Source organism: Myxocyprinus asiaticus, chromosome 40 (genome assembly GCF_019703515.2).
Source record: "Myxocyprinus asiaticus isolate MX2 ecotype Aquarium Trade chromosome 40, UBuf_Myxa_2, whole genome shotgun sequence".
Classification (NCBI taxonomy): Eukaryota; Metazoa; Chordata; class Actinopteri; order Cypriniformes; family Catostomidae; genus Myxocyprinus; species Myxocyprinus asiaticus.
In genome coordinates this window covers 801,171-818,441 of record NC_059383.1, presented here as the reverse complement: position 1 = coordinate 818,441, position 17,271 = coordinate 801,171, and the positions used below count along the sequence as shown (strand labels likewise).

The 17,271-nt window shown below is 37.9% G+C and overlaps 1 protein-coding gene across 14 annotated transcripts in view; it reads right to left on the bottom strand.

Annotated features, from left to right (window-relative positions):
- Positions 1-426: 426 nt before the first annotated feature.
- Positions 427-17,271, bottom strand: part of sra1 (steroid receptor RNA activator 1) — a 61,830-nt gene continuing 44,985 nt past the window's right edge. For 5 of the 14 annotated variants that reach the window (XM_051680634.1, XM_051680630.1, XM_051680629.1 and 2 more), the window contains 3 exons: positions 16,206-16,314; positions 13,345-13,452; positions 427-879 (listed from right to left, as the gene is read on the bottom strand). In XM_051680634.1, the coding sequence (XP_051536594.1) occupies positions 683-879; positions 13,345-13,452; positions 16,206-16,314 (414 nt within the window). In that variant the 3' untranslated portion in view covers positions 427-682. The other 9 variants (XM_051680638.1, XM_051680632.1, XM_051680635.1 and 6 more) reach the window with 5 other exon arrangements.

Below are 17,271 nucleotides of genomic sequence, written 5' to 3'. Positions count from 1 at the left end.
ATTAAAGGTATTTCTGAGAGGACATGGCACCAGCATTGAATTCTTCTGTCTACAAACACACAGAGAGACACAGAAGCAGTATATGTGAGTGAGTGGAATGGATTTCCCTGTCCCGCTCAGAGCATTCTGAAATCGATCAAACTCCACTCTGGGTTTTTCATATGTGCACCATGCTATTAAATATATATGCATACATAAATGAAATAATACCATATGTGACAGAGACAGATGTATGACTTCTTTGCACAATCCTGGTACACAGAGCTCTGATGACTGTGACAGGGCCTTGTTAGAACTGGATAGAAACATGAAAATATCAGTGTTGAAATAGCTTGAAATTTTATTTCAACAAGAGATCAGATTCTCCTTACATTTCATGAGATATGCTGAATTCAGAGCACATAATGACTGCCAAGAATTTGGGGCTTGATTTCAACACCTATTTTATTACACATTACAAAAGGACATTTTTTTAGAATAACATCTGAAGACTGCTATGGATTTGTTTCCTCTTTATAGTTTCTTGATGCATGTAAAACAATGAGCTGTAAAGTCACATGATCTGGGTGGTATTGTGCAAATTGTTAAAGGCTGATTTTGCAACTTATACAATAGAGTTTTTAAAGTACTAAACAGCATACAGGGATAAGTTCTAACTAAGCAGGTAAAAAGGTCTCCATCCTCATGATTCTGGTTCAGGGCAGTTGTTTATTTCATTCTGACCCAAATCACCAGTTTGAAGCAGCTCTGGATTCAGGTTCCGAGCTTCGGCAATGAGACGCTTGACTCCCACCATCCACTGACTGACTTCAGTGATATGGTCAACCATCAGGCCTCTATGGATCTCATCAGCTGTATCCCAATTTTTGCTTTTTAGCTCTGAAAAGAAATCCCAATAATAGTTAGAATAATAGTTTGTAGTAAAGTCTAAATGCCTTTCTTGTACAAGATAGTTTAAAAACATTAGTGTTTTTTTTCTTCTCCAGTGACTATTTTGGATGTTCACCAAAAAGAATCGTTCAGATTTGTTCAGTGAATCTTGATGTAGATTAAATCATTACACCAGCAGGTGGCAACCAGTTCTCTTTTTATGTTTAATAAGACTGAATGGATCACAAAATAGATTTGTTCAAAAACACCAGTGTTCATGATTTCCTCCAGCTGTTTCCATTTTGTGTGTGATATCAATATGCTGTCAATGGGCTTACTATACAAGGCTGAGACTAACTACTTAATCGATGTTTCCCTTGTTTTTGTCTGCAAACTGAAACAACGCCTTTAATGATTTACAACAAGCACATCAACTAAAAACCAATATTAGTCAACCACTAATCTGAATAGGCAATAGCAAGAATGTATCCTTCTCAATATCTAGGGTGGTAGTAATCCAGCGTTACTTAGTCAAAAGCAGACCGTTTTATAGTGTTGAATGTCTCCAAAAAGGTTATAAAAATTATGACTCAACTTGTAAAAGTTATTCAGAGACCAGGGAACCACATTGCTATAAAATATTTTTCCATGGTATTAACTGGCAACGTCAGTTAGGACATGGCCACAACATTTCTAGAACGTTAGCCAAGGTTCTTAATTTAACTTTTTTTTTTTTTTTCATTTTTACTCAGACAAAAGGACTACTAACTGGTTACATTGTCAGAATGTACTGTGTTTTCTGGGTTAGCATGTGCTACAGTCAGTCTATGAGGGAAACAGAGGTGTAAAGTTTGGGGTTTTGTACTTTACTCAAGTGTAATTTAAACAGAACACGTACTTATACTTACTGTAATTATATTTCCAAAGGAAATAGTTTTTACTCCTAACAGTTTTATTTAGATTTGAAAAGTACTCATTACATTATTTCAGATCATTTTCTTTCATCTTACTTGACTGAAGCCTCGATTTTACTGCATCCGACAGGCCAGAGGAACAGAGTGAAAAGTACGTTTATGAACCGAAAATTTTACTTGCGATTTGTGGGAATAAAAGTTGTTGTTGTAGCACCTCTAATGTTCATTTCACTAGGAAACTGACGAAATATGTACAACAAGCCACATAAAATCATTTTGCAAAAATCAGAATCAGAATTGACTTTATTGCCAAGTAAGTTTTCACATACAAGGAATTTGCCTTGGTGTTTGATGCATACAATAACAATAAACATAGTAAGATACATAATAAACTATATTTAAGATAGAATATATAGAGAAAAGGTAAACTGACTGGTTTTAATAAAGGAGCTGTACAGTTGTGCAAAATATGTGCAGAATATGAACCATAGAATGTGCAAATGTTCACAGCTGTTCACATTTCACAGAAAAGTTCACAGTTTGAGTATAATAAAAAGTGCAATAGACCAGATAAATGTTCTTTACGTTGACGCAAGACAGATGTGGAAACTATGTTAATGTAACATGTAGTGTCTATGGAGGTGGGATAAGAGACAGTGTTGGGGGGGTCCTAGGCCTGGTTTATGAGGCCAGCTGCAGACGGGAAGAAACTGTTCCTGTGGCGTGAGGTTTTGGTCCTGATGGACCGTAGCCTCATGCCGGAGGGGAGTGTTTTAAAGAGATTGTGTCCTGGGTGGGAGGGGTCAGCCAAAATCTTTTCTACCTGCCTCAGGGTCCTGGAGAGATGGCAGATTGCAGCCAATCACCTTCTCAGCAGAACGAATGACACGATGTTGTCCTTGGCAGTGGCAGCAGTGTGCCAGATGGTGATGGAGGAGGTGAGGATGGACTCAATGATGGAGGTGTAGAAGTGCACCATCATTATATTCGGCAGGTTGAACTTCTACAGCTGCTGCAGGAAGTACATCCTCTGCTGTGCTTTTTTAATTAGAGAGCTGATGTTCAGCTCCCACTTGAGATCCTGGGAGACGACCATCTCCACTGTCTTCACAGCATTGAGCTCCAAGTTGTTCTGACTGCACCAGGTCACCAGATGATCAATCTCCCACAAGTAGGCGGACTCATCCCCACCAGAGATGAGCCCTATGAGGGTGGTGTCATCCACAAACTTCAGGAGCTTGACAGACTAGTGACTGGAGCTGCAGCTGTTAGTGTACAGGGAGAAAAGTAGAGGGGTAAGAACACAGCCTTGAGGGAAACCAGTGCTGATGGTCTGGGAGTCAGAGACATGTTTTCCTAGCCTCAATGTGCTGCCTCCTATCAGTCAGAAATCTGTGATCCACCTGCATGTGGAGTCAGGCACACTCAGCTGGGAGAGCTTGTCCTGCAGCAGAGCCAGGATGATGGTGTTCCGTCAACAAGCAAGACCAATCCACAAACAAGATACTGGCGTAAGTTCCCGAGGAGTCCAGGTGCTGGAGGATGAAGTGGAGGGCCATGTTAACTGCATCGTCTACTGACCTGTTAGCTCTGTAAGCGAACTGCAGGGGGTCCAGTAGAGGATCAGTGATGGCTTTGAGGTGGGACAGCACAAGGCGCTCAAATGACTTCATTACCACAGAGGTCAGGGCGACAGGTCTAAAGTCATTAAGTCCTGTGGTCCTTGTTTTTTTTTAGGGACGGGGATGATGGTGGAGGTCTTGAAGCAGGCTGGCACATGGCATGTCTCCAGTGAGGTGTTAAAGATGTCTGTGAACACCGGAGACAGCTAATCAGCACAGTGCTTCAAGGTGGATGGAGAGACAGAGTCTGAAAATGTAGGTATATTAACATGATTCTATGAGGCCAGGTTGCAAATGCCACTAGTGGGAGAAATATGACAGTCGTATGCGAGTGTCGGGGTAGGGATGCCACGATGTGAATTTTTGACGGTTAAATTACTGTCTAAGAAAACTACATTGTGGTTAACCGCATTTATATGATTATTTGCAAATTATGCAACAGCACTGAGGCAAAAAAAAAAAAAAAAAAATTTCTTGTCATATGACAACTGAACATGTTAGTGTGGACCTGTTTCTTAGGGATATATGGAGGCTAAGTGCAGCCATACAATAGGAAAACTGATAAAATAATAAATAAATAAATAAATAGAAAGCATATAATTAGAAATGCTTGATGTGCTTCAGTGTAACCAGAGTGCTTTGAGTTGCTTCAAATGTGCATAACTGTATGATTATTGTGGGTGAATGTGATCTGCTAGGTCCAATTTACCTCTGTGGATGTCAGAAAAACAAACATTTAAAAGACAGCAAAACACCTCACAAGCATTTACACATAGTAAATTGGTGCTGCAGACTCACACCATCAACTCTTGCTAAATAATACTTTCTGTGCTCCTACATGTAATCCATTTTGATGCAAACAAAGGACTATTGTATTATTTATCACAAGTTAGATACTTGCTCATGCCTGTTATCGAGTCACCTCTGGCTTTATTGGGAAGTCAATAAACTGAAATAAAATGTTGCTTTATTAAAGCAATCCGTTGTCTGTCAGACACCCCACCATAAATAACTGACATTGAACAGTCCAGTAAAAATACTCTCCACAACACCTTACAAATAAAAATGTGGACCATGAATAATAATAACAGGAACATTGCTTACATTAGGCAAATTAAAGTCAGATAATGACTAAAATTGACATGTATTGTTGTTGGACAACTAGTGGAACATCCTGTCCCATTTGTAGGAAGTGTACCTTTATATGTATTTAGTAACCCTCTGTCACTCGAATGCTCCAAAATAGCAGGTTGAATTCCTATATTTTATTTTGATGTTTCATGTGTAGCTCTAAACTTACCACCTGGGCACAAGCACAAGAGATTTTCACAGTTAGGCTTACATTGAAAAACTACTTTATATTATATATTTATTAGGGCTGTCAATCGATTAAATTTTTTTAATTAATTAATTACATGGTATGCCGATTAATTAATTGAATTAAACACAATTAATCACATATATAAATATTTGCTTGGAAAACCCCTCAAATAACAACAATTAACCATATAATGATTAAATAATTATAAATTAGGGATGTCCCGATACCATTTTTTTGAGAACGAATACAAGCACCCAATACAAAGTCCAATACCTGTTTTTTTTTTTTTTTTTTTTCCTAAACTCCATATAAACAGTTTATTTAAATTTTATCATCAAAATGCTGTTAAAATAAATGTAGTCATTAAAACTTTAATAAAATATAAACATAATTAACTTTCAATATAATACTGTATTATTTATCATCAAATGAAGTGCTTGTATACAGAACCTCACAGCACAATCCAAAATACAACAATGAAGTTATATTTTGTCAAATAAAGTTCTGCATAACAGAGCATCACAGATGTTAGACACTGCTTAAGTATAACACAATGACTACTGATTTATTATTATTATTATTACTATTAGTAGTAGTAGTACAGTGAATATTTCATAACTTTACAATGACGATATTTATTTTGTTTGTTTGTTATTTTGACCAAGGAGCTCTGACGTTATGACGGCAACTTCCCACTCTGGAAAAGCTGGTCGCTACATGACTCGAAGTGATAATTAAACCGCAAAAGGGTGCTATTTAATTAAATATAGTGTGTACTCTGTACGTACTTCACGCTACAACTTGAATTTGCACTCGCTTTACTGTCATCTGATACAAAGAGTGCACAATGCTGGTGATGGTGTAAAAGGTATAAGCAGTCGACGTCAGCACAACATTGTCTCCGCACATTCACAAGTGCTCACATTTGAAATACATGCAAACTATATATTTATCTCATTAAATTGCAGCTTTGCGTTTAAATAATCTCACTAGGACATAGCATGATTTTCATATGTGGGCTGAATGTTTATGTAATGACGTTCATATGTCAGATGGTATCAGTTTTTGGCATCGGAGCATTATTACGAGTATGAGTACCAGTAAATGAGAGCGGTTTCAGACCGATACCAGTATTGGTATCAGGACATCCCTATTATAAATAACATACACAGTATATGTAAAGCATTGATAAGACAAAAAAGTGGCTTTAAAATCCAATATTTCCAAATTATTGAACATAAGCCAATCATTGACCAACAGTCCACAGTAATACATTTTGGAACTGAATTCATCAATCTGTCCGAGATTAATTATAAGGGCTTTTCTAAGGACGCCTCAACGTACATTTGGGTCAGACAGACGCTTTAGGAGCTTCTCACTTTGGTTGCGTCGTGCCATAAACATATAATAACCGTAGTTCGAAACTTAGAAAAACACGTTTTGAGATCCCTGCGCTCGGATTTGCGGTCCATCAAGCTGTGTTTGAATGCCAGACTGAGACTCATCTTGTGCTGTCTGCTGTGGGTAAGTGTGGTTCTCTTTGTCAACTCGATCAACATCTCCATGAATACTTTTGTAATCATGCCTAACAGGCTGCTGACCAGTGCCCCACCCCTTCCCTATATAATCAGTAACACTGGCCCAAAATTGCATCGTACATCTCTTCATTCGTGGCATCCACCCTTTTGGTTTCAATATGGAGATCAAACAGTTCCCAGGAGTCCTATTGGACGATGACTCAGTTTCCATCACTGCTGCAGGAGGGCTTTCGGACGATGACGATGGTGTTGACATAGAGGAGGATCTGTTTTGTCTCAAACGGTTTCACCTGAAAACCCTACCGGGTCGGATGAGCAGCCATCAGCAGTGGGGAAAGCAACCCAGCACAAGTATTGGAATAGACCGCTATCATCAAGGGTCCAGGTGTATGGCTTCTTCTCGCTTGACATAGCAGGTATGGAGGAAAGGGGCTGGTCACACATGCCACAGATGGAAGCATTTTTGGCGAGCCATCTGGATCCGAGATCAGCATTTGGTTTATCCTCCATTCCCCCTAAGCTGCCCCACAAATCGGATCATTTCTCAGCCTCAATACTGAGAAACAAAATTATGTATCAATTCCCACACAGACCCCGGGGTTGGTCAATGAGAAATATAAAGCATGAATCAGTCAACGCACGGAGCACTGTCTCACAAAGTAACCCTTATGCCATAAAGAAAACAGTGGATGAGGATTAATTGCCTGGTTAATTTGTGCCAGATCGAGGGAAATGGCAGAGTCACATACAGCAACCGTGATGGCACATCTGAATTCTTTGGGTTTTGTAATGAACCCTAAGAAGAGTTTTTTTTTTTTTTTTAACCCAACACAATCGATTGTGTTCCTGGGTGTGAATCTAAACTCTGTGTCTTATCAGGTGCCCTATCAGAACAAAGAAAAATAAGCCTATGGAATTGTGTGGATATTTTTTGTCTGGGAAGACTGGTCACATTTCGAATAGGTCCGAGACTGTTGGGACAAGTGGCATCTGTTATATCAGTAGTGCCATTGGGACTTTTATTCATGAGGGAGTTTCAGAGATGGGTGAAATCTCTGAAGTTGAATGGAATATGGAATATGAGCAATGTATATAAACTGTCTGAAGCTTCAAGTGGTGTCACTAGCGCTAAAAAATCTTTTTCCACAAATACAAGGCTGTCATGTGTTCATCAGATCAGACAACACAACAGTAGTCGCATATATAAACAGACAGGGGGCACTCGCTCAAGAAATTTGCATGCCATAGCAGAACAATTGTTGCCATGGAGCAGGAAACACCTGCTATCTCTCAGAGCAACACATCCTGAGCCAGCTGAATATGGGGGTGGACCTGTTGTCAAGGGGAAATCCTCACCCAGGTGAGTGGAGGCTCCATACTGTAGTGGTATGACAGATATGGGACAGATACAGCAGGGCATTTGTGATTATTGAATCACAAATGCAGTTAGCAATATTAATATTGCATATTCAAGTCAAATCAAGTCATTTTTATTTGTATAGCGCTTTTCAAAGTAGCTTTACAGAAAATAATGCATTAACAGAAAATTCAACTGTAATATCTATAAAGTATTAGAATCATCATTGTGTAGTTTGATTAAATACAATTGTAAATTGTGTATAAAAATATATAATGAAATAATAATTGTATTTAGAACCCCAGTGAGCAAGCCGAAGGCGACTGTGGCAAGGAACACAAAACTCCATAAGATGTTGGTTAATGGAGAAAAATAACCTTGGGAGAAACCAGGCTCACTGTGGGGGCCAGTTCCCCTCTGGCTAAACAGCATGAATATAATGCCAATATTACTTATTTATGTGCAGTGCAAGTCATGGTTTAAAATGAGTAAACTAAGTAAGTGTTAAGGGCCAGTGTTTAAACAGAGATTTTGTATGAACTGTAAGATTAATGACTAATGTCTTTGAAGTTCATCCTGGATTAACTGCAGAAGTTCACATAGATGCATTGTCCTTTGTTAGTTGGCTGATGAAGGCTTTTGTTGGCAATTAAATTATAGTCTATGTATTCCATATTAAGAGTGTAGTCCATCATTAGACCAAGGTGATGCAGGCAGATATGAATGAGATGCATCGAAGTTCAACCGGATGGTCATTTTGGTGAGGTCCAAGGTTCAGGCAATGGCATGAAGCATCTCATGTCTTATGGTTGGAGTTGGCATCAGTTCATCCTCTGAGGTCCATCGTAATAGACTATGTTTGGCTGGCACCGGCTGCATTTAGTCGTCATCACTCAGAAACACGTAGCAGTGGAGTCCAACACAAAGCAGGAACAGAGCTGGATCTGGCCAGTTCTGGTGACCTCAGGATAGGAATCCCGAGGTTGAGACAGGGATACAAACAGAATAATATTAGCGTAGATGCCACTCAATTTTTAGCAGATATATAAATGTTTCTGGTTCCGGCAGACCTAACTAAAGCAGCCTAATTGTGAGTTGATGGATAAATTAGGTGTATGCCTGGTTAAATAGATGTGTTTTTAGTCTAGACTTGAACTCAGTGAGTGTGTCTGCATCCCGAACTGTGTTAGGGAGACTATTCCATAGGAGCCAAACAGGAAAAGGATCTACCTCCTTTTGTGGATTTTTTTATTCTAGGAACTATTAACAGGCCAGAGTTTTGTGATTGTAATGAACGTGATGGAATATAACATGGTAGAAGGTCACTTAAGTACTGCAGAGCTAGACCATTCAAAGCTTCGTACATAGTTAACAAAATTTTAAAATACTAAATATAACAGGTAGCCAAAGAAACAACGATAAAATTGGGCTAATATGATCATATTTCTTGGTTCTAGTCAGCACTCTGGCTGCTGCATTTTGAACCAATTGAAGTTTATTTATTGAATTTGCTGGACATCCTCCCAGTAATGCATTACAATAATCTAGTCTTGAGGTCATGAACGCATTAATTTGTTTTTTGGTATCAGCAACAGAGCATGTGTTGTAACTTAGCAATATTTCTGAGGTGGAAGAATGCTGTTCTACAAACATTGGTAATTTGATTTTCAAAGGACAGATTGGTATTAAATATAACACCTAATTTCTTCGCTGTAGAAGATGATATAACTACATCCATTGAGAGTCAAATTATATTTTAGCGGCTTGTTTTTAGAGGTTTTTGGTCCAATAATTAGTACCTCTGTTTTGTTGGAATTGAGCTGAAGGAAATTTATGGCCATCCAATGTTTGATTTCATTGATAAACTCTGCTAATTTGGATAATAGTGAAATTTCGTCGGGTTTCGAAGAAATATAAAGTTGGGTATCATCGGCATAACAGTGGAAACTTTACACGATTCCTGATATCTCCCAGGGGAAGCATATATAAGGAGAAAAGTAAAGGCCCTAAAACTGATTTCTGTGTCACTCCATACTTTAATTTGATTTGACAATTCCTCGTTTACATAGAAAAAGTGGTAGCGGTCTGCTAAATAGGACCTAAACCATGCTAATGCAAGTCCACAAATGCCAACATAATTCTCAAGCCTATTCAAGAGAATGTCATGATCTATGGTGTCGAAGGCAGCACTAAGATCTAAAAGCACTATAAGAGAAATGCAGCCGTGATCGGATGATAAGAGCAAGTAATTTGTAACTCTGATAAGTGCAGTCTCTGTACTGTGGTGGGGCTTAAATCCTGACTGAAAATGTTCATATATACTATTTCTCTGTAGAAATGAACATAGTTGGGAGGACCTACCTTTTCTAGTATTTTTGACATAAATGGGAGATTTGAAATCAGTCTATAAATTCTCCAGGATCAAGCAGTGGCTTCTTAATAAGCAGTTTGATAACTGCCATTTTAAAGTTTCTTGGGACATGTCCTAAGGATAGCAAGGAGTCAATAATATTAATTAGATTACAGGGAACACCTCTTTTAAGAGCTTAGTTAGTACTGAATCTAACATACATGTTGTGGCTTTTTTTATAATAATTAATTATAATTTTCTTTATTTATCACACATTATACATTTGCACATATACAGTGAAATTCTTCTTTTTCACATATCCCAGCTAGGCTGGGGTCAGAGTGCAGGGTCAGCCATGATACGTTTTGTGTTTGGTAGTTCGGGGAACAGACACAGTCTCTATATGATATCTAGGTGATACAGTCTCTGTGTGTTGTAGTTTGTGACCTGTGTGATGTCTCAAGGCAACTAGCAGATGTTTGGATTAGCCAGATTGTCTGCTTCCTGACCTGGACCCCAGTTAGTCAAATACTATCACTATTAAGACTATGAGCCAAATTACTAGAGAGAAGAGCAGCACCTTCCCTGGAGGGATGGAGTCCGTCGCTCCTAAGCAGGTCAGGTCTACCCCAAAAATTCTTTCAACTGTCTATAAATTGCTGTACTACCCGCATCCAAAATAGTATCTACTGGCTTCTCTTTCTCACTGACCTCCACTGCCGTTCGATGCGTGTCTAACTCATTAATCTTCTCCGTCAGCCTGACTAATTCCTTACATTTGTCACATGTAAAACCCTCACTACTGACGGAAGAAGCTATAGTAAACATGTGGCATGTAATGCAGGAAGCAATAACATGAGCGGATGCCATGACTTACCACAACTCTTTGTTGTTGTTATGGTTGTTCCTGAGCGGCGAGGGTTCAAGATCGATGTGAATCCCTCACGCAACTGTTTGTTGTTATGATTGTTCTTGATCTCAAAGCACCACTTATCAATGCAACAATCCGTGTAACACAGAGGAGAATGGGTGCACATGGTAAAATGCACACAGTTTAATCGCAATAAAAATAGAAAGCGGATACAAGCAGAAAAATGCATGCAGTTGAATCGTGATAAGAGAATGCGGGGGAAAAAACAATGCATGCTGAAAAACAGCATAGATTAAAGATTAAAAACTGAAAACAGATAGATAAGCGATGCTAAAAAAGCTAGCAGGGTACAAACAGACACGAGCTAGGCGCCAGCAGCAACAGGAAGTGCCAAATTGCTTATTTTTGTCACATACTGTAGAATGCACATACTACAGTAAAGAATCAATTTTGAGTTGGGATGCAGATGTAAATTTACTGATATTAATAACAATAATATCTGTTAGAAGTTTAACACCTAATTTATGTAGGGCTATGATGAAACATTCTGACAGTAGGACTTCTTTATTGATATTAAACTTTCATCAGGCTCTTCATTATTGACTTAACCTTTTCCTTCGTTTAAAGTTTTAGAACCGAACATATTTACAGAGGACATGAACTTGTGGCTTCTTAATTCCTGGGTGTCTAGGCTTTAAAGCTCTTTTGTTAAATTCTCCTTCATACTTGCCCTTCTGAAAATTTACCACAGTCCTTGCACAGTATCCAGAATTTAACTGTGGTATTAGTAAAATCATGTAATCACAGGTAAAACCATGCTTCTCAGTACCCTGGTTAGATGTAATTATGGTTCAGAAAAAAAAAAAAAAAAAAAGAACATTTTGGAATTTGTAATGAAAAACAGTCTCCTAAACATGTAGAAACTACAGAAACAACCGCCATTAAGGTGACTTATGTTCCACAAATATACAATATCCTGTTAATGTGCACCCCCTTGTTTTGAGCACAAGCCTAAAAGGGCATACTCAAAATACAATGTCTGCAATCCATCTCCACATTGTATTACAGGCATAATTGTGGTCACTTTTGAAAGGAGACACTTGGAAGTTTGTTGTTAAAAAGAAAAAAAATAAAGTAATGAAAAAAATTGTAAAGTGATCAGCAATTTTTTTTTTTTTTTTTACATAAATATTTATATGGAATAATATATGACACTGACCTTGGTAATTCATAGAAACATAATAGAGCGAAGCCACAAGTCTGATAATGTATCGTTAGCATTAGCGCCCAAATACAGAATAGTAAACATTATAAAACAAACATTCTTGTCCATATATTTTACTTCCAATCATAATCGAGTTGTTATAGCAGTGTGCTTTAATGATCTCATGTGGATTCCAATCATATGATGAGGCAGAAAGCAGAATATTGGCAAGTGAAGATGATACAAGGTGTACAGCTCTTCTGCAATTACAGCTACAGAACTGTCAATAATCATATACAATACCAGAGACTGCATGGAAATAATAGACAAACCATATATTTTTGTAATCGTCTGTTTAAGTACAATAAGTCTCAGCAGTAAACTGATTCGTTTTATGCTTGATACATAATTTATCCTACTATGGTATGGGATGGGGAAGTCCCCGTCATCTGGGTAGGGTTGCACCAGCTGTGCATAAGTTCTCACATAAGTTGGGATGTAAAGTTCACACTAAGGGCTTAGTAACTACTAGTTAGTTTGTAAATAAGTCAGTGCTTAATTTGGTTGCACCACCTGTTCTTAAGGCAAGACTTAAGGCAAAAGCTCTCCGTAATGCATAGTCGCATATGACGTTTACCAGTATTTATCCAATAAGCAGCCTTCAAATTTGTACACAGAAGTGTTAAAAAGCCATGAATTTCAATCTGATCTTATTACAGTTGATGTTCAAACATTGTTTGCTCACGTAACTGTCAGCTGTAATAAATTATATCCCCACTGAAATACGATACGTAATAAAACAAGATTTAATTAATGGTAAATTTAGCCTATGTAAATAATATTTAATAACTCTATCTAAAATGAATAAGGGGAAATAAATAAGTACTAATACAACAGGCTGGAAAAATAAACATTTATTCATTTTAATATCTATTTCGTATGTTGAAACTTGACACCGGGCGGCGTACACAGGAAAGTGCACCATTAGATTGAGTTCATGCTATAGTAGTACATTTTTTACATAATGTTTTCTCCCGTAAATTTACACGCGTTATGCAACATCATCATATATGTCAAGAAGCCAGTCAACCAAAACATGAGCTCATTGATGTCATTAAATGAGTCTGCTTTTTTATTCCATCCGTTACTCCTGGTCAGAGGCTTCCGTAAATATTTAGTTTATACGTAGGGTTAAGTCCTTTCCTAAGTTTAATGGTGCAACACTCAAATATTTAGTAGTGCATAAATTGTGACTTAGTGCCCATTTATGCCACAACTAGGCTAAGTTGTAACTTACGTATAGCTGGTGTAACTGGCCCCTGGGCACTGAGGTATGCATGAAGCCATAACTTCCTCTTTATCTTGACCATATTTGGACAGAGAAATGAACTTGTGCTCCTTCCAGCTTCGTGGAGGTTTGGAAATCAATTTATGAAAGAATTACAGGGTGTCAGCAGATCATATCGTATAATTTAGTGGAAAATTGACATAAATAATAATTCTTTACTAAGTAAATATGAGAATATATAAACATTTCCATAAATGTGCATACTGTTGGATTAAATGTTCTACTGGATGTTGTTCTCTGAAGCCTGCTAAGGGTAACTCGTATGGAGATTACATAATTGAATAGTTACGTGCGTCTTTATAACTGTTTCATTTTCATAACTCTCACATTGATATTTTGATATGATGACAAATAAATTGTGTAACATTGGCTAAATATAAAAGCTGAAGTATTAGACCTTTTTTTATGATGTATAGTTTGTCACAATTAAATAAGAATTGAATGTTAATAACATATAGTTAAATTATTATGCGTTCGGTCTTAGACATTTGGCTTATTGGTCGCTTCCACCTAAGAGAGCTCCTCCCTGGTTTTGTATTGAAAAGGAAGTTCTTGCCCCTATCTCGCCACTGCAAAGCCTATCGATCAAACTAGCCGGAGAGGTTAAGTCGCACCCCGTTATTTTGCATTTGCACTCGATATGGACAAAAGTGTCCAGAGTGTTTAATTCGGATATTTATTTAAACGCAGCCTCGAGCATATGGCTGAACCCTAAACTATGTATTAATAAGTCCCCTTTTTGTTGGTCAGATTGGATTGTGAGGGGGGTTAATGCAATTGGTGACCTATATGAGGGTGGAGTATTGAGACCTTTTGAAAATTTGGTTCAACATTTTGGCATTCCCAGATCTCAGTTTTATAAGTATTTACAGCTTCGCCACCTACTCTGCACTATTTTTGGGAGTGGCACGCACCCCCCTAAAGCGGCAGGTGCTTTGGGAGAGGTGATTGCTGCTTTTGGAAAAGGCCATGAAGCATCAGTGTATTACTCCCTACTAATTCAGAGTCTGGGGGATGGAGCCTTGACTTCTCTCAAGAGAGTATGGGAAAAAGATTTGAATTTGGTATTGGAGGATGGAGTGTGGACTAAGTTTCTTAAAAATGTCACTCAGGTTTTGCTTTGTCCCAGACTCTGTATTTTGGGTGATGGGGCGGTCATGCATTTAGGGGATAATCATATAAAAAATTGGGTTATGACCAGTCTCATGATCGGCAGACAAGTAATTTTAAGGGGTTGGAAGTCAAGTGGAACACCCTATTTTTCGGAGTGGTGTGTGGAAATGGGGAGGGTAGCTGCATTTGAAGAGGCGGTAAGTAGAAGGCTGTGGTTTAGGGACTTATTTGCTAAAAAATGGGGCAAATATTTAGTTTTTTTGGGGGACTCTCGGGGAGGGGATGTGGAGAGTGTAGTTTAGTTTAATCATGTATGTTTAATATTATTTTATTTATTTATTTGTGTATATATATTTATTTATTTATTTCGATTGTGTGTGTGTGTTATGTGGGACCACAGGGGTGTTCGTTAGGGATCAGGGTGGGATTGTATTAGTAGGGTTTAAATGTAAAATGTTGATTCTTTATATATGTGTTGATTTCCACTGTCATATGCATATGAATCAATAAAAATGTTAATTACAATACAAATAACAGAGTTAATGCAAACAATACCGATCATAAGATCGCCGGCGATACCTGCCTGTGAAGGTGATATTTAATATAATTATCTTAATAGTAACATTTACTGTACATATATACAGTACAACATTTCTGCCCAAACACCATAGTTTCTACAGTTAGTGTTACTAACTACAAGGTGAATTTCTATAAGGGTGGTGATGTGTGGATTGAAAAGCTTGTAATTATTGTTATGCGGGGCACAATGTTTTCCCGTTTACCTGATCACTGCTGTTTGGGCTGTTTATTATGGGAACCAGCATGAGCACAGAACCTTTAATGATCCCATATCATAGGGGTGTATAACAGATCATTCTGTGTCGAATTTAAATGGGTAGCGAGGCTGGCAGCACGGGCGCAATGCGGTTTCTTCACCACTGGGTGGGTGAGAGACATTGGTCGCACTTCGGCCGGCAGATGCCTTCAGCGGTTTAATTGGGTGCTGCCACTGAGTCACACTTTTGGAATAATTGGCATTTGGCAATTCAGCAGAAAATAGCAGCGCTTACTGAAGAGTGAGGAAAGCGTCTGACACTCGATTGTTTTGCGGTCCGATGGGGGGAGGGTGGCCCACTACTCAACCGGCACACCGGGAAATGTCCCGATGCTCCCGATGGCCAGTCCACCCCTGGATATATGATATTTTTGCCACGTGTAAATAAAATATTTAATGGTTTTTAACCATAGATTCTCAATCACAGTTAAAAGTGAAACTGTAAAATCGCAACATTCCTATGTCTGAGACAGTGAAAAGGCGACCTAACAAACCCATCTAATTTGATTTAATTTAAATGTCACTTATTCCGCTTATGAAATCCATGTACAGTGTAACTGGCCACAACATCCTCTCTCACAATCTCCTATCTTGATTTCATTCTAGCCAGGAAAAAAAGAAGTTATAATTTTTCAATACAATTTAATGTGAATACTTTTTTACTTTCACCCAAAAAGTTATTTGGCTAGATAATTGGACTATTGAGTAAAATTTTCACTCATTTTCAATAATTAAAGTATAATTTCAGAGTAATTTTTACACCCCTGGTGGGCAATGCTTTACAAAGTACTTTTGGTCAGGAACGATCATACTTTAAAGTTACTTGACAGAAACACAACTATTTTAAGAAAACAAGACTCACCTTGGGACAACCTATGCATTCTTCGTTTAACCAAAGGAGAAAGTTTCCCACTTTTCCACATGTTCTCAAAAAGCATTAGGCGTCTTTCTACATCATCACATATCTGTTTCTAAAAAACAAACAGCATAACTAGTAAAGTCAACATATTGATACAAATACATTTAAAATTTCAATTATCAATTTTTGCATATCGTTAATACATTACAAATTAAATATGAAAATATTTGTGAGGATCTCATTAACTAACAGTGTATCCACCTTATTTTGCAACACATGAGCAAGCAAGCAGCTGCATTTCTGGCAATGTAAATAAATGCAAAGATAATAATATTAGAATGTAGTGATATGGGCTTATAAACTATCACACAACCACAGGATGTACAGCAGAATAATATGCTCAGCATAGTTAAAGATTAAGTAAATCATTCACTTGTTGCTGTGTGTTGTATTGAAAAAAAGGTAATAAAATCTTCTTCTTTATTGAGAGTGTGACGATGCAGTATTTTCATGTCTCCACGTAAACCTCCATTCATATTTATCTGCAAAACCTCAGATGCTGCCTTTATTTAAAAACATTTTTTTCAGTTTTGTGAGCCATGCTGAATGCTGATCTGCGTGTCTGTTTTACTATACACCATACAGAAAGAGAGAATATTCTCTGACAAGAAAGGGCAGAATGGGTGTAATGACATTTGAAGATGCATTAAAAGTGCAGCTGTATTTCTGCTATTTCCCTCTCTCTCCTGGTTGAGTGTAAAGTTTGTGGTATCAGTGAAAGACGGAGCTGAGGACTGCCTGTTTCAGCGCCTGGGGCCACATGCATAAAACTTCTCAGAAATGCTCTTAAGAATAGTCTTAAGCTTAAGTGTCAAAGAATTCTTAGCAAAAAGTAGAAATTGGAGTTGGAGCTTTGTATAAAGAAGCTAAAAGCAACTTTCAGCAAAGTCTAAGACTAATTCTTAAGTGCTGACTGAGGTGACACTTGTGTTGTGAAACAAGAACTATGTCTTCCCAAAATTGCTGCCATCAACCACTGAATCAGCCAATAGTGTGCCTGCAAGGGTAT